At 39.9% G+C, this 24,307-nt stretch overlaps 1 protein-coding gene across 14 annotated transcripts in view; it reads left to right on the top strand.

The window, feature by feature from the left end:
- LOC116180516 (potassium voltage-gated channel protein Shaker) overlaps positions 1 to 24,307 on the top strand; it is a 221,666-nt gene that overhangs the window by 188,968 nt on the left and 8,391 nt on the right. For 12 of the 14 annotated variants that reach the window (XR_004147138.1, XR_004147139.1, XR_004147140.1 and 9 more), the window contains one exon: positions 14,676 to 14,799. Coding sequence is in view for 11 of the 14 variants with exons in the window: in XM_031500539.1 (XP_031356399.1) it covers positions 14,676 to 14,799 (124 nt within the window). In the remaining 3 variants the exon portion in view is untranslated. Of the gene's footprint in view, positions 1 to 687; positions 854 to 14,458; positions 14,601 to 14,675; positions 14,800 to 24,307 lie in introns of those variants that run through there. The other 2 variants (XM_031500544.1, XM_031500545.1) reach the window with 2 other exon arrangements.

Below are 24,307 nucleotides of genomic sequence, written 5' to 3'. Positions count from 1 at the left end.
AAGTTAACCACGGTCGGAGAGAATAATCGATGAGGACAAGCATCGAGACCGACAGGCACAAACCGAAATCGCTAAACTTGTAATGCGTAAATTTTCGAAACGAGACTGCTAGAGTTTCAATTGAATTGCTTGTTAGCGTTTTTTTATATTGGATTGACGTGAACGCGTCTCTCCGAAGAGCTCTTGAAAACTCTTGAAAGATTAACGCGTGGTTTTCTTCAGGCCGTGACCACTGTCACTATAATTGTATATATAGTGGGGCGCCTCACCAATGATGCAATTTAAGTGAACTGTGTATACTGGCTTATTTATTGTTTCCGTGGATCGCGGACGTCGAGCTAACGATCGGACAATAACAGAGTGGACTTTTTGACATATCAAACGTATTCCAGCTTTAATACGAAAATAATAATCTCGCACTGAAGGAATATGTAAATGGGCAACATATGCATACAACATCACCTTATAAAAAAGGCTATCGATTTTTACATTTGGAGCAATAGTATGTAAATGTGTGCACGTGAATTTGCATACCGTACATTAGACGGGGTTTAAAATTTAAATCGCACATCCTGAGTAATGTTTTAAGCTAGCCCCATTTGAAATCCCTTAGAAGGCACCACAGCTATTAATGTCTCCTCTGTAGAACAAACTATGGTGATCAACTGCAAAGTGGCGCGTCGCTCGGCAGTCGAAACTTTCGCGATGTGAAAGACCTTATGTGAGACAATGGTCCGCATGGTGTCCGCCTCGAGGCCGCAAAATGGACGTCCACGCTCGGCCGCGTAAGAAGAGGACCCATGGCGGCAGTCGCTGGGCTTTACGGCTTAGGAGATGAGGCTCGTCTCCCAAGGTTTGTCCCTTTCCTCCCCCCCCACCACCATCCACCTCCGTGTGTCCATCGCCACGCACATGGAACGACATCGATTTTAGTTGTTGAGGCACGTGCACTTTTGCATTAATCATACGAAAGGAGGGGAATCCCGCTGCGTTGTTTTCACCAAAGAAAAATGTATACGCATTCGGATTGATTTTTCTAACCCCGAAAACCCGTCTCTCTATATTTAAAGATAAAGGCGGAATTAACTCGCGCTCGGCTATTTATATTTCGTTTTTCGTGGGGGAGGGGGATGTTTTCAGATGTAGGATTACACAATTTTAATTGCAATCATTATCTTTTTTTCGGAAAGTAGCAGGAAACGAAAAGTTAATTGCCATTGACTTTCCGTGAAGTGGTTGGAAACGTTTAGGTAATTAATGGACGTAATTACTGAAATTTTCCCGTTCATTAACCGGCCCTTATTTGGTCTTCGATTTCAGGGGAGGGGTTGCAAATTGGCAGTACAGACTGCGTAAAACGTTTACTGATACATTGCAATCCAAATCTTAGATTCAAAATTGGTAATTCGCACACTCGCTTGTTGTTCAAGTCCATTCATTCCAAAACTTGAGAAAAATTGCTGTACGAATAAGAAAGTTGGTTCTACGCATGCGTCCAGCGCCTACAATACACGCCCACATCAGTAGAATCGGTTCAGTCTACGCATGCGCACACTAGACAACACCTATGCGCTTCCTGCTCTTCACAATTGCAGCAGGGCCGGCGCACAGTAAACAATAAACTTTATTCATATGCGCCTTATGCGCTTTTTTCTGTTTACTTTTTATTTTAGAAGTTTCGCTTCATAATCAATGAAGTTAGATCTGCGCATGGCTACATTAGATTTTATTCAAATGCTTCTATGCCCTTCCTTTATTTAGAATGTGCGTACTTAAGCCAGTAAAACTAGTTCTGCGCATGCGCGACTAAACTTTGTTCTATTCCTGCTGTTGAATGTCTCAACCCGTCATGCGTAGGTCTGGCCTACCCATTTCAGGAGAAAATCTCAATAAAGTTGGGCGGACAAACTACAGCTCATTTTTATGCGCTTCCTGCTTTGAAAATGCGCACATTCGAAACGTTCAAATTATTCGTTTGCCACTGAAAGGTCTGTAAAACGCGATCAATAAAGTTCGGTTTACGTATGCGCATAACTAACTTTCACCCAAAAGCAATATATGCGCTTCAAATGCGCATAATTGATTAATTCCAATTAGTTACTTGTCATTGAGGGCTCTAAGGTTTATGAGAATCGCTACAAAATAAATATAGCTCAGTCTGTCATAGAAAGAATAATGGCAAAGGAATCAAGAAAGTTGATTTTACGTAAATGCGCACAATCGACCAATCACAATTATTTACCTTCCATTAAATGCTCTAGGCTAAACGTTTCATTTAAATCGCTACGAAATCAGTACAGCTTGGTTTACGTATGCGCACAATCTCTTTTTGCTCAAGAAATTTTATGCGCTTCGTGATCTTTAAATGCACCCATTTGACACGTTTGACATTTGCCTGCCACTGAAAGGTCTCACGTAAAAATTTAAAGTAAGCGTACAACTCACTTTTCACCACAGAATTCTATGCGCTTCCTGCTTTCCAAAGGCGCACAATACTCGTTGCCATTGAATGCTCTAAAACGCAAAAAAAATCAATCAAGTTCGATTTACGAGCCAGTGGATTTCAATTTAAATTATTTAAATTTGGGTTTGAGCTTGCGCACATTCTATGCGCTTACAACGCGCATACTCGACGCGTTCTTGCTATTTGCTTGCCATTGATCGCTAGCAAATCAATAAAGTTGAGTTTACGCATGCGTACAACCCACCCTTACTCAAAAAGCTTTCTGTGCGCTTTCTGCTCTTTAAAGAAATCGTAACGGAATCGGAAAATTTCTGTCTACGCATGCGCACAGCCCATTTTGGTCTAAGAACGTCCTATATGCGCTTCCTGCTGCTGAAGTACGCGCAAAGAGTATTTTAAATGGGCATGTTAATTAAATCTCTTAAATGGTTTTACAGAACCCAAGAAAAGCTCTTAGCAACTTTTATTATAATTTTTTGCCTTTATTTTTGAGTGGGCGGGGTTTCAGCCAAGGCTGCTCTACCAACCCAACCCAAATTTACAAATATCCATGCCCGAACCAGGATTGGAACCAGGGACCCTTAATACCGCAATTCAGCTAAAAAATCATTTAAGGCCCTAAGGACATTCTTGAAGAATAGATACCGCATGAAGGCTCTTAAAGCCTCAAAGGTAAATATTCCAAAAAACCTATTCCTAGGAGTATTTTTAAAAGAAGACACATCTCAGAACAATGATAAGTGTAATCGTATACAATTTACGTAAAGCGCACTTCAGTCAGGGATTGTTCGGTATATAAACCAGACAATTGAAAAAATGTTTCAAAAGTAAATCAAAGAAACCGTTGCCAAGTTTTCCGAACGAAATCGGCGCCCGTTTGTTAAAATACCTGCGTCAGAACGCATCAAGTTGACTTTTTGTGCGTAGAACTAATCCGTTTAGTCGTGTTCCTAACGAAATCTAAAAATGCATAACAACTTTAACATCTCTTGGTTATCTTAGTAGGAAGTAAGAGGGGTGGGGGGACATAAATGAGATCGACCTACGCAGGAGGTGAAGTTGAGTTGGCGGAGACAGTAAACCGATTTTTCAGCTGGGGAATATTACATTCCCTAGTCAATATCATGACTTTGCTGAGTGTTCAAATAATGTTAAAAAAGAGCGTAGCACCGGGGGGTCTGGGGGTATGGAATACCCCCCAGCAAAGAAGGAGTCGATGGTCTTCTCATGAAAATGACCATAATTATGATTTATGAGTGACAGTTGTAGGATAACCTTTCGTGGTAAGACCATCAATGCTTCCCCGTTACTGGGGGTACTGGGGGTATTCCATACCCCCCCCCCCCGGTGCTACGCTCCCCCCAAAAAAGTTTATCTAAGCTCCTTAAAAATTATCAAGAAGAAGTGAATGTCGTAACCGTTTCGGGGAAAAGTTCGCACCGGGGGGTCTGGGGGGGTATGGAATACCCCCCAGCAAAGTAGTCGATGGTCCTCTCATGAAAATGACCATAATTATGATTTATGAGTGACAGTTGTAGGATCTTTCGTGGTAAGACCATCAATGCTTCCACTTTACTCTGGGGGGTATGGAATACCCCCCAGCAAAGTAGTCGATGGTCCTCCCATTAAAATGACCATAATTATGATTTATGAGTGACAGTTCCTGGTGCTCTGCTTCCCCCCAAACCCCCCAAAAAAAAGTTTATCTAAGCTAAGTGAATCTCGTCACCGTTTCGGGGGAAAAGATCGCACCGGGGGGTCTGGGGGGTATGGAATACCCCCCAGCAAAGAAGGATTCGATTGTCGTTTTATGAAAATGGCCATACCTAATTATGAGTGACACTTCTAGGATAATCTTTCGTGGTAAGACCATCAATGCTTCCACTTTACTAGGGGTATTCCACACTCCCCAGACCCCCCGGTGCTACGCTCCCTTTAAAAAAGTTTATCTAAGCTCCTTAAAAATTAATGAAGGAAGTGAATGTCATAACCGTTTTGGGGGAAAAGTTCGCACCGGGGGGTCTGGGGGGGTATGGAATACCCCCCAGCAAGGAAGGAGTCGATGGTCCTCTCATGAAAATTACCATAATTATGATTTATGGGTGACAGTTCCAAATTCCCCGGTGCTACGCTTCCCCCAAAAAAGTTTATCTAAGTTCCTTAAAGATTATCATGAAAGAAATGAAATACCCCCTGGTATTCCGTACCCCTAGACTCCCCGGTGTTACGCTCCCCCTAAAAAAGTATATCGAAACTCCTTAAAAATTATCATGGAAGAAGTGAATATCGTAACCGTTTTGGGTGAAAAGTTCACACCGGAGGGTCTGGGGGGTATGGAATACCCCCCAGCAAAGAAGGAGTCGATGGTCCTCTCATGAAAATGACCATAATTATGATTTATGAGGTACAGTTCTAGGATTATCTTTCGTGGTAAGACCATCAATGCTTCCATTTTACTGGAAAAGGATTCCATACCCTCCAGACCCCCGGTGTTACGCTGCCCCCAAAAAACGTTTATCGATGGTCCTTAAAATCATTAAACAAGTGAAAATCGTAACCGTTTTAGGATACGAGGGTTCTCTTGACAGAATGACCGTAATCATGTATAAGTGCTCTTGGATAATCTGTCGAGGTAGTACCCCCAATTCCCCCCCCCCCCCCTGCTTTCTTCAAAAACTGCTTATGGGTTCTCCAAATTATTATGCAAAACGTGAATGTCGTAACCGTTTCGATGGAAAAATTCGTACCGGCGGGTCTGGGGGGGTGTGGAATACCCCCCAGCCAAGGAGGATTCAATTGTCCTCTCACGAAAATGGCCTTAATTATGAGTGAGAATTCTATGAGAACCTTTCGAGGTGAGAAAGTCAATGATTCCGTTTTCCTGAGGGGTTTTCGAAGAATACCCCCCCCCCCTCCAGCTGCAAATAAGGATTCGAGAACGAAAAACATTCTATGCGGCTTTTGTTTCGCCAATCCCGAATCATCTCTTTCCTAAAGTTAATACTGTTGTGCACTATATTGTCCACAAGCACTTCCTGCGCGCAAAACGTACATTTCATGAACGAATCTGTCACACTTTAAGAACCACCCCTATGCACATGCGCAGAACCTAATCATTTGTAACTTTCGTGGAATTGCAACACTGTGCCCTTTTAAATAGCAGCGGCCGATAGATCGTGTAGGTCTTTTAAATAAGGTGGTATGTAGGGCGTTTACCATTTACACGAGGAAGTTGATTCTTCACATGGGCACACTTTAATTTTGTAAAATTAAGTTAAGGCACTGTTCATTGAGGCACATGTAGGCATTATCGAACATTAAAGTTCAAATTATGCCGAACTCACCTTCCATTGACTTTCGTTGTCAAAAAATTGTGCTGGCTGCACTAATATCCATTGCGGTGTTTGGATATTCTTGGTTTGATGTACATGCGACGTCCACGGTAGATTAAGCGAATTTGTCATTTTATTTTCTACACGTTTCAATGAGAATGATTCAGTTTCCCATCCCTCAACGTCCGAACGTCGCTCCACCATACGGGTCCAACTCGCCCCCCGTCGCGCGATTATCTTAAAGTCTCCGAATAAGTAGCGGATCCCTTTTATCCCCTCGCTCTTTAACTTTCGTACCTTCGACTTTACAGCGCAATAAAAGGGAGAAATCTGCCCCCTTTTAAATTTACGACGTAAGTGCACTTTCAGTTTCCGTCTCGAATTGTCGAAATTAAAACGGGAAGCGTACGAAAACGTGCGTCTTCAGTGTGGCCATCCTGTGATCAGCTGTTGCAGTGCGGGGTTGGATATTGATCGCTCCTGCAGGTTCAGTCTCTCTACTCTCCTAATCGATGATTACTAGCAGGTTTCACCCCCACCACTGTAACATTGCAATGTTACCAACGTTCCGCGACAATCTCGCCGAAGGTGTTTTGGCATTTGCGGTTCGCTTGGGTTAGTGCAGGGCGTCGGGGAAGGCGACCGTGCGGACGTCTTGGGCTGGCGGCGAGGGTTTTCGTGGTCCATCGGTCGCACGGGTCAGGTGAATTATTCGCGTGCGAAAGTGTTTTGAAAATGTAGTGTTGTCGTGCGCGGCGGTTGGTAGGATTGGTGCGGGCGTCGGAAGAGCGGCGGCGCCGAAGAAGAGAGTGCCCCGCCGGGCGCAGTCTGTGTATGTTCGCGGCGGAGTGCGAGTGTAGGCCCTATTCGTCCGGCATGGGGCCCGAGGGGGGAGGTGCGGCCCCCCTCTCGTGATCCGCCAAGATTTCCCGCTTCGAGCTAGTGGAGAAATGGGGGCTGACCCCTGTCCTCAAGCCGAGGCAGGACCCGCGGCCCCCCGATGGTGCCAGGTAGGACCACTCCCGCTTGCGAAAGCATGAGATAACATGGATGCTGTGTGTTGTGTGCCACGTAAATTCGGCACCGAGATTGACGCTTGCGTCCGATGTAACCACTTTCGTTTCTCACCCCCTTCGCAAGGTCTTTTGTTGGTCGAAATTTAAGCGATGCATGTGATTTGGAAAAGATCGCCAAGTGCTCGGGGTGCAATTGCACGCAAATTAAAATTGATTCGTCGAGTGCTCGATTGCTTTCAGAAAAACATGGCGCGTTGGCCCCACGTTGGGCGCCAAAAAAAAACCTTGTTATGATAACTCCATTAGTTTCTCATCCACTCGGATAAAAATAACAAAACTGTTTATTTTGGGATATCAACATTACCAGCGCAATTTCGATTTCAACACTATATTTGAATCGCTTACGTTTCATTCGGAATAAGATTGTGATGTAAAAATGTTTACACGAGCTCTGCAGAAAGATCGGGGCTGGCACGACGCCAAGATCTGCATTGCTACTTTCAACTGTCCCAACAACACCGTTTGATTCGTCGCCGACGCCGTATTGCACCATCTCAAAGATCCCGATCACATGCGACCGAATTTAAAGGGTGCCCTCCCCCAGCTTTTAATTGACACATTCGGGTCACGCCTCCCCCTAACTTTGCACCATTTGTTAACTTTTACAACCGAAACGGCATAATTCCGCCGCGCCACGTGCGACGACTGTGGCCCACGTGGGGCACCCTCCGGGATCAATACCGCGTCACGTTGGGCCGCGCTTCCAAAATCCAAGTCCATCAATCCGATAACACTTAAAAAATTGATGACGCAATTCCTCTTCTTCGTCCTCCCTGCCTACAAATGTAATGCAGTGAATGGTGGCCTTATGACGTCAAGAACCGAAGTAGGTCGACTATCAGGACAGAGACCTCAGCATTCTCTCCGTATCATCGTCGAGAGGAAGCCGTTACATTGACACCATCTTTCAGACCATACAGTTCTATATTTAGCTTTCAACCCCTATACTTGGACTGCTACCGCTTTTTCAATTAAAACCTCGAGTACCTGCGGCCTTCTCGATCCTGAATGTATTTCCGTCAGTCGTAAATCACTTAAAATGAGATCCTCTCGAGTCAATTTTTTTCAAACACCCGGCCAGCAGTCGTTCCGTCGCTCTTACGGCGGTCGCATTTGAATTTCGCGCCAGATCGATGTCTTCACTTAGGTAAACAGTGCCACAGTCTCGGTTCGTTTCTCGAATGAGCGAGGTCAAGTTCGGGGGTTTGCGTCTGAGACGCGAAATTAACACCCTGTATGAAGTGATTTTCTCTTAACCTTGAGCTCACCCACCCGCGAGCTGTAAAAATAAGGAGGTTATTTTTAACCATAGTTTTACGAGTTCCTAGCGGTTGAACGTACTGGTACACGAAGTCTGCTTAGTGTTTAGATTAGTGGTCGTGATGCCAGCTGGCTTAATTAACTATGATTCAAAAAATAAATAAGTAGTACCTAAAGATGACTTGGCTTCCATTTTGAAAAATGCTCAAATGGCACCAGCACCACCTTCCCAAAAAGGCCTCAAAAGTCACCTGAACATCTGCAGGTATTCCTCAATAATTACAATTACATCCTCACTAATTAGGAAGCTTCACAACCACGTACATAGGAATATAGCAATCATCAATACTCACTAATTATGAAACTTCATAATTCCTAGACTAAAGATACAATTTGAGTGAGTTGTTCTCAATTACTTCCCCGAGAGGGATGCCCAAGTAACCCAAAGCGTTTGAGACTTAATTACAGCAATAATCCAAAGGAATTCCTCACTAATTATGAAGTTTCATAATTACTGGAATAGAAATGTAGCTTAGATCTGTGCTGGAATCTTCTCCTATACCTTCCCAAAGAAAGGAAGTTGCCAGAAATGTACGTGAGAGGCCTAATTACAGTAATAGTAATAGTACAAGGGTGTCCTTCACTAATTATGATTATAAGAACCCAAAATGTTAGTCAGTGAGACCTAATTAAGCTTTAATTCCTCATTAATTAGGAAGCTTCATAACCACGTACATAGGAATTATAGCAATCATCTATACTCACTAATTATGAAACTTCATAATTCCTAGACTAAAGATGCAATTTGAGTGAGATGTTCTCAATTACTTCCCCGAGAGCGATGCCTAAGTAACCCAAAGCGATTGAGACTTAATTACAGCAATAATCCAAAGGAATTCCTCACTAATTATGAAGTTTCATTATTACTGGAATAGAAAAATGTAGTTTAGATCTGTGCTAGAATCTTCTCCTATACATTCCTAAAGAAGGGAAGTTGACAGAAATGTACGTGAGAGACCTAATTACAGTAATAGTAATAGTACAAAGGTGCCCTTCACTAATTATGATTATAATAACCCAAAATGTTAGTCAGTGAGACCTAATTAAGTTTTAATTCCTCACTAATTAGGAAGCTTCACAACCACGTACATAGGAATTATAGCAATCATCTATACTCACTAATTATGAAACTTCATAATTCCTAGACTAAAGATCATCTATACTCACTAATTATGAAACTTCATAATTCCTAGACTAAAGATGCAATTTGAGTGAGATGTTCTCAATTTCTTCCCCGAGAGCCATGCCTAAGTAACCCAAAGCGTTTGAGACTTAGTTACAGCAATAATCCAAAGGAATTCCTCACTAATTATGAAGTTTCATAATTACTGGAATAGAAATGTAGCTTAGATCTGTGCTAGAATCTTCTACTATACCTTCCCAAAGAAGGGAAGTTGCCAGAAATGTACGTGAGAGACCTAATTACAGTAATAGTAATAGTACAAAGGTGCCCTTCACTAATTATGATTATAATAACCCAAAATGTTAGTCAGTGAGACCTAATTAAGCTTTAATTCCTCACTAATTAGGAAACTTCACAACCACATACATAGGAATTATAGCAATCATCTATACTCACTAATTATGAAACTGCAAATTCCTAGACTAAAGATCATCTATACTGACTAATTATGAAACTTCATAATTCCTAGACTAAAGATGCAATTTGAGTGAGTTGTTCTCAATTACTTCCCCGAGAGCGATGCCTAAGTAACCCAAAGCGTTTGAGACTTAGTTACAGCAATAATCCAAAGGAATTCCTCACTAATTATGAAGTTTCATAATTACTGGAATAGAAATGTAGCTTAGATCTGTGCTAGAATCTTCTACTATACCTTCCCAAAGAAGGGAAGTTGCCAGAAATGTACGTGAGAGACCTAATTACAGTAATAGTAATAGTACAAGGGTGCCTTCACTAATTATGATTATAATAACCCAAAATGTTAGTCAGTGAGACCTAATTAAGCTTTAATTCCTCACTAATTAGTAAGCTTATAGACTATACTCACTATGGAATTGAGTGAGTTGTTCTCAATTACTTCCCCGAGAGCGATAGCCTAAGTAACCCACAGAGTTTGAGACTTAATTACAGCAATAATCCAAATTAATTCCTCACTAATTATGAAGCTTCACAACCAATAATCATATAGAAGAGACTAATTACATAATCCACTAATTATGAAACTTCATAATTTAGTCCCAGTAGCGTTTGAGACTTAATTACAGCAATAATCCAAAGGAATTCCTCACTAATTATGAAGTTTCATAATTACTGGAATAGAAATGTAGCTTAGATCTGTGCTGGAATCTTCTCCTATACCTTCCCAAAGAAAGGAAGTTGCCAGAAATGTACGTGAGAGGCCTAATTACAGTAATAGTAATAGTACAAGCGTGTCCTTCACTAATTATGATTATAATAACCCAAAATGTTAGTCAGTGAGACCTAATTAAGCTTTAATTCCTCACTAATTAGGAAGCTTCACAACCACGTACATAGCGAATTATAGCAATCATCTATACTCACTAATTATGAAACTTCATAATTCCTAGACTAAAGATGCAATTTGAGTGAGATGTTCTCAATTACTTCCCCGAGAGCGATGCCTAAGTAACCCAAAGCGATTGAGACTTAATTACAGCAATAATCCAAAGGAATTCCTCACTAATTATGAAGTTTCATTATTACTGGAATAGAAAAATGTAGTTTAGATCTGTGCTAGAATCTTCTCCTATACATTCCTAAAGAAGGGAAGTTGACAGAAATGTACGTGAGAGACCTAATTACAGTAATAGTAATAGTACAAAGGTGCCCTTCACTAATTATGATTATAATAACCCAAAATGTTAGTCAGTGAGACCTAATTAAGTTTTAATTCCTCACTAATTAGGAAGCTTCACAACCACGTACATAGGAATTATAGCAATCATCTATACTCACTAATTATGAAACTTCATAATTCCTAGACTAAAGAAAGCTGTAGTGTCTAATGATTGTATCTGTTTGGGAATCCTAATATACTTAGCACCCTGCAATGATTTTTAATTACTGATTATGAAGCCCTCAAAATTACGATCACAAAAATGTAATTTAGGCAATCCTTACTAAATGACTTCTTAATTACTCTAAATTGTCAAAGTGTATAGGAGTGAGGCCTAAATTACTGTTAAAATAATCCCAGTGAATATCACTAATTATCAAGCTACTAATGAATTAAAGCTTCACAAGAATGATGTTAGGTCGAATTTACGTGCTTAATTTCGGAATATTCTCAATTACCTCCTCAAAACGGGGAGATATCTAAGTTGCCTGTAGTGGGGTCTAATTACTGCGATAATCTAAGGGTCTTTCTCACTAATTATGAAGCTTCATAATTTCGAAGACAAGTCCGTGCTAAAAATCTTCTAAAGTGTATGTGAATGTGATTTAATTACAGCAATAATCTGAGAGTATCGCTCACTAATTATGAATTTCGCAATTACGAAAATAAGAATTTAAGTCCGAATTAAAATATCCATTACATCCCAAAAAAACTAATCATGAAACTTCATAACTTCAAATTACCTAAGGTATAAGTGAATGAGATCTAATTACTGCATTAATCTCGGGGCTTTTTTCACTAATTATGAAGTTTTTAAATTTCGACCATAAAAATGTATTTTAGGACCCTGCAATGATCTTTTAATTACGTTGACATGCCCGTGCTAGAATCTTCCCAATTACTTCTCCAAAAAAGAGACGAGCCTAAATTGTCTAAAGTGTATCTGAATGAGGCCTAATTACTGCAACAATCCCAGGAATTCTTCACTAATTATCAAGCTTCAGAATTAACATTACAAGAATGTAATTTAGGTTTTTCCTAGAATCTGCTTAATTTCTTCTCCAAAAAGAATGCATAAATTTCCTAAATTGTATGTGAATAGAGTCTTAATTACTGCAATCATGTATCCTCTTCACTAATTATGAAGCTTCATAATTCTGATCACAAGACGTCCTTGGTAGAATCTGCCAATTACTTCCCTTAAAAAGATAGATGCCTAAATTGCCTAAAGTGAATGTGGGGGTCTAATTTCTATAATAATCTAACGATATTCCTCACTAATTATGTGGCTTCATAAACATATAATGTTATATAATCCGTACTAGAATGGTTTAATTACTTCCCAAAAAAGAGAAATGCTTAGGATACCCAAAATGTGTGTAAGTAGGACCTAATTACAGAAATAATCTGTGGGCAATAATTGCAGTAATAGTGTAATGGCACCCCTCACTAATTATGAAGCCTTTTAATTACTGGGCTAGAAATGTAGTTTAGGTCCACGCAAATAGGAACTAATTACAGCAACAATTTAATGGTATTCCTCACTAATTATGTATAATTAAAGGCGCTTACCTTTCCGGTGTGCAAATTATATCGAAATAAATGAACTCACTAATTACGTAGGTTTAAGATATCAAACGATCTGGGACCCAATTGTACTTACAGTGTGAAAGTATTCCACATTAATTATGAAGTTATACTTAATAACTAATTTAACAATGCAATTACCAAATCACAAGAAGGAGGTTTTATGAACCGGATCCCAATTACAATGATATCTAATTATGAGGATCCTAATTACAGGCGTTCCTCACTAATTAAGAAGCTGCATAATTAGTAACATAAGAATGCGATTTAGATTCGAGGCAAAAGCGTCTTCTTGATGCGCCTGTCAATTCTCAATGTCGAACCTTTACATTAACGGTCACTCCTCACTTCTCACTAATTTACAATTCTCTTCTATCTGTTACTTTCTCAGTGTGAAACATGCCTGTGATCTCAAAATCTATGAACTTGGTCCCAGTTTCAGATTGATTCTAATTAGGAATTATGCGTCTTAAGTAGTAAAACCCCCGAGTGGGGCCCAATTACAATTATATAATACTCTTCACTAATTAGGAAGCAATATACTAATTTAATTTTGACTCAAATGGAAACTTCTCCTTTAACACTCCATTTCTCAGTACAAGATATGGACATTAGTGCCAACAAAGTTCAAGAAAGAACAATTACGAAAATTTAATGGTATTCCTCACTAATTACGAAGAAACATAGTAATTACTACATGAATTGGGAGCCCAAATTCAGGAACTGGATCCCAATTACAGTTACAGACTAAGGATTTTATCAGTAATTGTGAAACAGCATTTTGATCAGCAATTAAGCCTCTCCACTAACAGCCACGTTCTCAGTATGAAAGATGCCCAAGTGATCCCAAAATTAATGAACTTGATCCCAGTTTCAGATTCAAGTTAATTACGAATTATGCGTCTTAAGTAGTAAAACCGTTCACAAATTATAGGCTACTACTCTACATCAATTAGGAAGCAACATACTAATTTAATTTTGACTCAAATGGAAGATTCTCCTCTAACAGTCCGTTGCTCAGTAGAAGAGATGGAAATATATGCCCACAATGTACATATGAAACATGTCCTAATTACAATTACGCAAATGTAATTATATTTCTCACTAATTACGAAGAAACGTACTAATTAAAGTTTGACTCATCAGTCACGTTCTCAGTGTGAAAGATGCCCAAGTGCTCACTAATTTCGGGAACTGGACCCCAATTACAATTACAACCCAAGGATATTCCTCACTAATTATAAAGCAGCATAATTTAAATTTAGCTTATAGTTAAATTTGTTTCCCTAATCGTCACGTTCTCCCTATGGTCACTAATGAGGTCTCCTTCATTGCAACACCCTGTATAACAATTTAAGATACACATAGTGTGGTCTTATCAAACGGAATACCCTGTAGAATATTTATTTGCCAGGACTAATCTCGATTGATCACCCTGTATAATTATAAAAATGGTTTTCGTGGAATATTTTTGTTGGCATATTATAGATTTAGCTTGTCTAAAATTTTAAATTTTTAATTACTTAATTGAAGCACCCTGTATATGAACAGTTTGTTGCAAACGTAACGCCCCGTATAATACTTACTTCATATTATATAATTTTGTTTTAAATCGCGGGATTAAGTGGGAGATCAACCTTTATCGTTTTTAACTCCAGTGTGTTTCCACCATTATTTTCTTCAATCTTTATTTACTAAAGATAGTTCTATTTTTGTAACGGGAGGACATCCGTCGCGAGATTAAATCAAATGTCCTGTTTGTGCGAATTTTAACGGGGGAATTTAAGAAATGCTCTTAAGGAAAAACCGCAGCCCATCGATAACAATATTCGTTTTATCATCGCGGCCGTTTGCCTTGAACGCCTCACTCCTCTTATCGAAAAAGATGTGTCAGCCGTTCCGTTTGTTGTCCGCAATTATCAGTTTCTCTTTTATACACAGAGCCGGTAAACATGGCGGAATGCTGCGAGTTAACCGTAACTTTCTGCCCAAAAACCGGGAGGTAACATGTGACTGATTGTTTTCGCGATTTTTTGAAAAATCATTTTTTTGATTTTGTTTTTTTTTTGTATTTCAGGTCGCTGCCCAAGCTCAGCAGCCAGGACGAGGACGGGCACACCCCCCACTCCCAGTTTACTGGTGTGGCCCATTTCGAGCCCATCCCGCACGACCACGATTTTTGTGAAAGGGTCGTTATAAACGTGAGTACACGAGTTTTTTTGAAATCTTTAAGCATGCAAATAGTGTTCCAATAGGTTGTGATCAAAACCTCTCTATAACTTGGACAAGAAAGTTTTCGTGCACATTTGGTCCACGGATTATTAGAACACTCTGTATGTGCGGTATCAAAATCCTTTCGGTATTGTGGATCGGGCCCCGTTTGATGGTCCTTTCATTTTCTCTACCTCCTCCTCGACAAACACCATAAATGTATACGTCGCCAAATCCATCACATCCCTCTTCTACATTGTCTGTAATCCTCTTCATGATTCTTCTTCGTTCCTCAGTCATACCACCCTCTTTCTTTCACTATCACTTACTTCACACCTGCTTCGCGCTTTCTTCACGGCTACAGTACGGCCCATTGATGCTTCCTTTCACCCTCACCATCACTGCTTTATACCTACGTCGCCCCGGATCTTTTTGACTTCTTAGTCACCCTCACCAGGTTTCCCTAAACTTTTATGATTCTTTCTCAATCTCTCTGAGCCTCCCCTGATCTTCCTGGCTTCTCGATCCTTCACAAATCCCAAATTCTCCCCAATCTACCTGGGTTTTTCCGAAACCCTCTGAATCTTCTGAAATCTTCCTCAATCCTCCCAGAATCTGCGTTATCCTTCTGGAATCTGCCTCTTTCCGAACATTTCCGAATACTTTTGAATCTTGTCGAACCGTCCTGAATATCATCGAATTTACCACAGCCTTCCTGAATATTCCTGAACCCCTCTCAACGTCCAGAGTTTCAAGAATTTCTTAACTTTTCATAGTCTTTCTAAACCTTCCCGAGGTCTCCTGAAGCCTCCTGAATCGTTCTAATTCTTCATCAACCTTTATGAACCTCCCTTAATCTCCATGGTCGTCTTTTAAACTTCCCCAACGTTTACAAATCTGAACCCTCTTAAAAATCTTTCGGCTTCTCTCACAATTTGCATTAGCCTTCTTGAATCTTCTCATTTCCGAACCGTGCCGAATTTCCACAATCTCCCACAGTCTTCCTGAATCTTCCCGAATATCCTTAAATTTCCCTGAACTTCCTGAAATCCTGAACTTTTCTTCCTACGTTCCCTTTGGATTTTCTGGGATTCTCTGAAATCTTCCCGAATCATCCTGAACCTTATTTAGTTTCCATGGCCCTCTCTTAGTTAATTTTTGCAACATTTCCCAAATTTTGTAAAACTGTCCTCGATCTTCTTGAATCTTTACAGGTCTTCCTGAACCTTTCTGATTTTTCCTGAATCTCTTGGAGCTCTCAATATCTCCCTGCTTCTCCCTTAACTTTCTTGAACTTTCACAAATTAAATGTTTCTAAATCTTCCTGAAATGTCTTAAACTTCGCCCTGAATTTTCCTGAACCACCCCTCAATCTCCATGATTCTTTTTTTAATTCTCTTGAACCTTCACCAATCGTTCCTGAATCTTTCCAGATATTTCTGAAATTTCCTGAAACTTTCTGGCTCTTCCTCACTCTTTCTGAACCTCCCTTTACAAATCCCAAATTCTCGCCCAATCTTCTTCATCTTTTCGTAAGCTGTCCGAACCTCCTTAAATCTTTCTGATTCTCCCACAATTTGCATTAGTCTTTTTCTTCTCCTAAACCTAAACCGTGCCGAACCTACTCGAATTTCCCCATAGTAATCGTCCTGAGCCTCCCAGAACCTTTTCAAATTCTTACGAATTCTCTGAATCTTCGACACTCTCCCTGAGGTTTCTCCAACATTCACGAATATTTGTGCATCTCTTTCTTGAAGCTTCCTGAATTTTCCCGCGTCTTCCCGAATATTTTTGAATATTCCTATTTTCTTGAATCTCCCTGAATGCCCATGACCCTCTCTTAATTTTCCTGATCACTCTCCTCGATTTTCGGAAAGCTTCTTGAATCTCTCCCGAACCTCTTCGTGACTTTCTCAATCTTCCTTTTCAAAGTCCAAAAGATTTAAGAGCCTTATAAAGGCCTTTAAAGACCTTCAGCGAACTCACGAGTTTTTTACAGTCCCTCATTTTGGTATCTGTGCGTTAAAGGCGCCAAATTTTTGTATCTCAAGAAGACTTTAGACTCCTTGAGGTTCTTTCGTGTTCCTAAGAGACGAGCCTTAGAGATTTATGAATCTTTGAAAACGTTCAAAGGTTTTAAAGAGGTTTCAGGTATCTTGAGCCTTCAAATAATTTAAGAGCGTTTGAGGGCGAACAAGCGTGTACAACCCCTTCTTTAACGATCCTCCTTTTTCAATTCTCCCCCCACGCCCACTTTATATGTGAATTATTTCACGCTTTGTTCGCGGCCTCGAATTCTTCGCAATCTTCTCAGTCTTCTACAGCATCTCTTGGTCTTCTTGAATCTTCACTCTCCGAGCATTCCCGAATATTTATGAATCTTCCCGAACTTTCCCGAATTTCTGAATACTCCTCTTCGATGTTTCTGAATCTTTCTGGATATACTCGAATCGCTTTAATATTCTTGAAGGTTTCTTCAATTTTGTGAACCTCCATGAACCTCCTCTTACCTTCACAATCTCTTCATAAGCTTTATTTAACTTTCCTGAATTTTCTAGAGTGTTCCTGAACCTTTCTATTTCTTCGCAACCTTTCTAAATCTCCTTTAAACTCCTTGAGGTTCTATTTTGTTCCTAAGAGACGACCCTGAAGAGATTTTTTGAATCTTCAAGGCTTTTAAAGAGTTTTGAAGAATATTTATGAGCCTTTGAGGGCGGAATCTTTAAAGATATTTATTAGTCCTTTAAGAATCCCACAGTTTTCCAGAATATTCCCGAATATTCTCAAATTTACCTGAAGCTCCCCAAACCTCCCTTAGTTTCCATGACCTTTTCTTAGTTTTTCCGACTCTTCGCAGATTTTGCCATAATATTCTAGATAGTCTTGAATCTTTACAAGAACCTGTCCGATTCTTTCTCTCTTTGAGCTCCCAACATCTCCCTGGCTCTTCCTTATCTTTCCTGAACCTTCACAAATATTCTTTTTTTTTTTAATCTTCTTGAAATTTCTTAATCTTTCTCCCGACTGAATCTCCCTGAACATCCCTCAATCTACATGATCCTTGTTTTCAATTTTCTTGAACATTCACGAATCTTTCTAAGGGTTTCTGAATCTTCCTAAATATTTATGAAATTCCATGGTCTTACTGGACCTGTCTCAGTCCTTCTGATTCTTCCCAAATCCTTCATTCATAAAGCCTCCAGAACTTATTCTTCCTCGATCATTTTTAACCTCCCTTTCAATTTCTCGGACCCCGAATTCTCCCCATTCTTCTTGACTTTTTCGTAAGCTGTCCGGATTTACTTGAATTTTCAGGAATCTTTGTGACTCTCGTACAATTTGAATTAGTCTTCTTGATTCTTCTGCCTTCCGAACCTACCCGAATCCTTGTGAGTCTTGCCGACGTGCTGAATCTTCCCGAATTTCCGCAACCTCTTATAGTCTTCCTCCTAAACCTCCGGGAACCATTCAGAATTCTTAGGAATTCTTTGAATTACCGCTGCACAGTCTTCCCCAACATTCACGCATATTAATGTATCCCCTTTTTGAAGTTTACTGAATTTTTGGATATCTTCCTCAACCTTTCGAATCTTCCTACATTTTTCTGAATCTTCCCGTGTCTTTCTGAATCTTCCGGAGACTTTCTTAACCTTCGTTAATCTCCCTTAGTGTCCATGGCCCTCCCTTAATTTTCCTGAACTTTTAATTTCTTTGTACCTCTCTAACTCTATACCCCCTATATTCTTGATCGTTTCCAGACCTTCCTAGAGATTCCTCAACTTTTTTTAATCTTCCTCGACGTTTCTGAATCTTCTCGGGCCCTTATCAATCTTTCTGAGTTTTCCTGAATTTTCTTAAACTTTTCTGAATCTATTCGAGCCTTCCTGAACCTTTCCGAACTTCCCTCAACTTCCCTTAACCTCCATGATTCTTCTTTAATTTCTTTGAACCTTCATCAGTGTTCCTGAATCTTCATGAATGCTCCTGAAATTTTCCAGAGTCTTCCTGAACCTCGTTCTGAATTTGCCTCAAATTACTACGTTTTCTGCAGTCTCCTGAATCTTTATGATACTTTCTCAATCACTCTTAACCTCCCTTAATCTCTATGATCGCCCTTTAAATTGTCCGAGCCTTTACAAATCCCGAAGTGTCCCCAATCTTTTTTATTCTTTTCGTTAAACTTTCTTAAATCTTCATAAATCTTTCGGATTCTCTCACGATTGCCTTAGCCTTTTAGAATCTTCTCTTTCCCGAACATTCCCGAGTACGTATGAGTCTTGCCGAACCGTGCCGTATTGCCCGGAATTTGCAAAATCCCTAACAGTCTTCCTGAATATTCCCGAATATTCTCAAATTTCCCTGAGCCGCTTTAAATCTCCACGATCCTCCCTTAATTTCCCTGAACCTTTTTGAATTTTCCTAAACTTTTTGGAATCCTCCCGAGTCTTCCTGCATCTCTCTGAACCTCCATGTCCATGATTTTTTAATTTTCTTGAACCTTCACCACTCTTTCTAAGCGTTCCTGAATTTTCCTAAATATTCTGAAATTTCCTGAATCTTTCTGAACCTCCTTTAATCTCCATGGCCGTCTTTAAAACGTCCCGAAACTTTGCAAATCCCGAATTCTCACCAAACTTCTTGATTTTTTTTGTAATCTGTCCCCAGGAATGTTTCTGATTCTCCCACAATACGCATTAGTCTTCTTGTATCTTCTCTTTTCCGAACATTCCCGAATACTTCTTGTACTGCCGAACCGTACCGAATTTCCACAATCTCCCACAGTCTTCCAGAATATTCCCGAATATTCTGCAATTTCCCTGAACCTCTTTAAATGATCTTCCCTTAATTTTCCTGAAATTTCACAAGCATTCTTAAGTTCTCCTGAATCTTTTTGAATTTTCATAATTCTTACGAATCTTCCTGAACCTCCCCAAACCTCATTTAGTTTCCATGACCTTCTCTTAGTTTTTCCGACACTTCACAGACTTTGCTAAATTTTCCTGGGTTTTCTTGAATCTTTACGGGTGCATCTGAACCTTTCTGAATCTTTCTTAATCCCTTTGAGCTCCCAACATCTCCCTGGCACTTCTTTATCTTTCTTGAACCTGCACAAAGTTTTTCTGAATTTTCCTGGCTTTTTAATCTGCCGAGTCTTTCTGAAGCTTTCTGAATCTCCCTGACCCCCTCCCCCCGCCCCCATAAATCCAACGACGCTTCATCAAACTTTGTAAGTGTTCCAGAACCTTCCAGAGATTTTCTAAATACTTCCGAAATGTTCCTGAACCTTTCTTGCTCTTTTTGAATCGTCCTAATCTTTCCGCTGAAGCCTCCTGAGTCTTTCTGATTCCTCCTCAATTTTTCTGAACTTGACTTAATCTCCATGGCCGTGTTTTAAACTTCCTGAACTTTTACAAACCCCCAATTCTCTCCAATCTTCTTGATTTTTTCGTAATCTGTGTGGACCTTCTTATATATTCACGAATCTTTCTGATTCTCCCACAATTTGCATGACTCTTCTTGAATTTTCTCCTTCCGGAACCTACCCGACTACATCTTCTGCTTTGTCAAACCGTCAGGAACCTTCCCGTCTCTCTCATAGACTTTCCAGAATTTCTGAACCTTTCCTAGTCTTTCTGAATATTTCCGAGGTTTCCTGAAGCCTCCTGAATCGTTCTAATTCTTCCTCAACCTTTCTGAACCTCCCTTAATCTCCATTGTCGTGCTTTAAACTTCCCCAACCTTTACAAATCTGAACCCTCTTACAAATCTTTCTGCTTCTATCACAATTTGCATTAGCCTTTTTGAATCTTCTCATTCCCGAACCGTTCCGAATTCTCCCTAATTTCCACAATCCCCCACAGTCTTCCTGAATCTTCCCGAATATTCTTAAATTTCCCTGAACTTCCTGAAATCCTGATCCTTCCTTCCTAAGTTCTCTTTTGGTTTTTTGGGCTTCTCTGAAATCTTCCTGAACCTCCCCAAACCTTCCTTAGTTTCCATGGCCCTCTCTTAGTTTGTTTTTATGACATTTCCCAAGTTTTGTAAAACCTTCTAAGGGCTTCCGAATCTTCCTAAATATTTATGAAATTTTCCAGTGCCTTTCTGAACCTGTCTTAGTCCTTCTGAGGTTTCATAAACCCTCCAGAACTTGTCTTATTCTTCCTCGATCTTTTGAACCTCCCTTTAATCTGCATTGCGCATCCTTTAAACTTCCCTGACCTTGACAAATCCCGAATTTTCCCAAATTTTCTTGATTTTTTCGTAAGCTGTCCGGATTTTCTTAAACCTTCAGGAATGTTTTTGATTCTCCCACAATTTGCATTCTTCTTGTATCTTCTCCTTTCCGAACATTCCCGAATACTTCTTGTACTACCGAACCGTGCCGAATTCTCCTGAATTTCCACAATCTCTCACAGCCTTTCAGAATATTCCCGCATATTCTGAAATTTCCCTGGACCTTCTTAAATCTCCATTATCTTACTCTAATTTGCCTGAAATTTCACAAGCTTTCTTAAGTTCTTATGAATGTTTGAATTTTCATAATCTTTATGAGTCTTCCTGAACCTCCCCAAACTCATTTAGTTTCCATGGCCTTCTCTTAGTGTTTTCGACACTTCACATATTTTGCTAAATTTTCCTGGATTTTCTCGCATCTTTACGGGTGCTTCTGAACCTTTCTGAACCCTACTTAATCCCTTTGAGTTTCCAACATCTCCCTGGCCCTTCTTCATCTACCCTGAACCTTCACAAAGTTTTTCTGAATTTTGCTGACTTTTTTTAACGTTTCTTAATCTGCCGAGTCTTTCTGAAGCTTCCTGAATCTCCCTGACCCTCCCATAAACTTTCTAAGTGTTCCAGAACCTTCCAGAGTTTTTCTAAATATTTCCGAAATGTTCCTGAACCCTCTTGCCTTTTCTGAATCGTCCTGAATCTTTCCGCTGAAGCCTCCTGAGTCTTTCTGATTCCTCCTCAGTTTTTCTGAACCTGACTTAATCTCGATGGTCGTCTTTTAAACTTCCTGAACTTTTACAAACCCCTAATTTTCCCCAATCTTCTTGATTTTTTCTGTCTGGACCTTCTTATCTTTCTGCTTCTCTCACAATTTGCATTAGCCTTCTTGAATCTTCTCATTCCCGAACCGTTCCGAATTTCCACAACCTCCCACAGTCTTCCGGAATCTTCCCGAATATTCTTAAATCCCCGAACCTCCTTAAATCCTGATCCTCCCTTCATAAGTTCTCTAGTGTTTTCGTAAACTCCTCTGAAATATTCCCGAATCATCCTGAACCTCCCCAAACCTTCCTTAGTTTCCATGGTGATCTCTTAGTTCGTTTTTTCGATATTTCTCAAGTTTTGTAAAACTTTCCTAGATCTTCTTGAATCTTTATGGGTCTTCCTGAACCTTTCTGATTCTTTGAGCTCTCAACATCTCCCTGGATCTCCCTTAACTTTCTTGAACTTTCACAAATAAAATTTTTCTAAACCTTCCTGAAAAGTCTTAAATTTCTCCCTGAATTTTCCTAAACCCCCCTCAATCTCCATGATTCCTTTTAATTCTCTTGAACCTTCACCAATCTTTCTAAGTGTTCCTGAATCTTCCTAAATATTTCTGAAATTTTCTGAAACTTTCTGATTCTTCCTCACTCTTTCTGAACTTTCCCTTCTCCCCAATCTTCTTTATCTTTTCGTAAGCTGTCCGAGCCTCCTTAAATCTTTCAGATTCTCTCACAATTTGCACGAATCTTCTTGAATTTTCTCTTCCGGAACCTACCCGAGTACTTCTTAGCCTTGTCAAACCGTGACGAACCTTTACGTCCCTCTCTCATAGTCTACTAGAATCGACATGAATCCTCCTGAACCTCCCTGAGGCTTGCCAATTCCTTACGAATTCTCAGAATCTTCGACGCTCTCCCATCCTTCCGCAACATTCACGAATATTAATTAATCGCCTCCTTGAAGTTTCCTGGCGTCTTCTCTGGTCTTTTTAAAATCACGTTCTGCCTGAATATGTTCATGAATCTCCCTTGATCATCAGAACTCTTCTCGAACAAACCCGATTTCTAAATCTTCACGTAGCTTTCAGGATAGTCTCGAATTGTCCCAATCTTCCACAATTCATTCTTGATGCTCCTAGCCCTTCCTGAATCTGTCTGACCGAATGTTTATGAATTGTCGTAAAGCTTCTTAGCGGCCTTCCCTTAATCTTCGCAGTTTATAAGGGTCATCTTTAAGTGCTTTATAAAATATTAAAGAATCTTTAAGAGCGGATCCCTTTAAGAACTTCTCTCTGTTTGAAGAGTTCTTAAAAGACTTCACAAAGGTCGGCAAGAGGTTTTCAGATCCCTTCCAAGCCTTAGTCTTTAGGAGTTCTTGATCACTAAGCTTTGGAGGAGACCCCTAAGGAGCTTCCTTGGGCTTTAAAGAGTTTTTAACAGCCCATAAGATGAACCTCTTCATGACCTTCCCGTAGTCCTTCCGATTTTTTCGAATCTATCTGAGAATTTCCTCGATCTTTCCAAATGTTTGAAACTTTATTTGTCCTTGAGGGTATTGACAGACTCCTCGAGGTTCTCTCCTAAGAGCCTATATGCATATTTGAGAACCTTTAAGGATTTACACCGGCTTTATGGTTCAGTGGTAGAGCATTGGGCTATAAATCCGGAGGTCGGGTGTTCGAACCTGGGTTGAGGTGAATTTTTCATCTGTGGCAGAGATGGGAATTACCTTAGACCAGTTTCGAGCATTCTGCCGGCTACTCCGAATTAGGTTTTCCTGCAGTTTTCTTAATTCGTAAGGTAAATACCGGAGTAGTATAGAACAACTTAAGACCTTCTGCAGAGGCACCTCTAAAAAGCATTATGCGGGTCGCTCTGTAATTGGGTCCAGAACAAGAGAGGAATAATAAATAAATAGATAAATAAATTTTAAACAGCTTTTAAGTATCTTTAAGAGCAGAACTTTTAAAGATATTTATTAGCCCGTAACTGGGATTCTACAAAAGTTTGTAGAAGTCTCTCGGACGCTTGTACAATCTTTAATAGTCATGTAACTTGTAGGGGCCTTTCAGCGTCTTTAAGTTTGCAACCCTAACTTTGAATAGTCGTAAAAAACGCCCTTGATGACTTTTGATGGATACTAAAGGTGCCTAAAAAGTCACCTAGAGAACAGCCTTTAAGAGGTACTTACTTCCGTAAGAGCTTTCATGAGTTTTTGTTTAAAGTATCTTCAAGAATTTTTAATAACCTTTATGGGTGTAACCTTCCAGGAATTTATTGGAAGTCCCCAAAAGTTTTCAAGAGTTCGCAAGAAGCTTTTATAGACATTTAGTTACCAAGAGCCTTCCCGAATCTTGGTCTTTAGGAGCGGGTTTTAGAGCCTTTAAAAATCTACACAAGTTTGATTTCGAAACTTTTAACAGACAAAGATCACGCTCAAATAACTATGAAATTTAGTTGATCAGCGCACGATGGTTGTAATATTGCGATTGTAATTTGTGAA

This window comes from Photinus pyralis, unplaced genomic scaffold (genome assembly GCF_008802855.1).
Source record: "Photinus pyralis isolate 1611_PpyrPB1 unplaced genomic scaffold, Ppyr1.3 Ppyr1.4_LG9, whole genome shotgun sequence".
NCBI classification, from domain to species: Eukaryota; Metazoa; Arthropoda; class Insecta; order Coleoptera; family Lampyridae; genus Photinus; species Photinus pyralis.
Note: the sequence above shows the minus strand (reverse complement) of the source record. Positions and strands in the feature narration are given on the sequence as shown.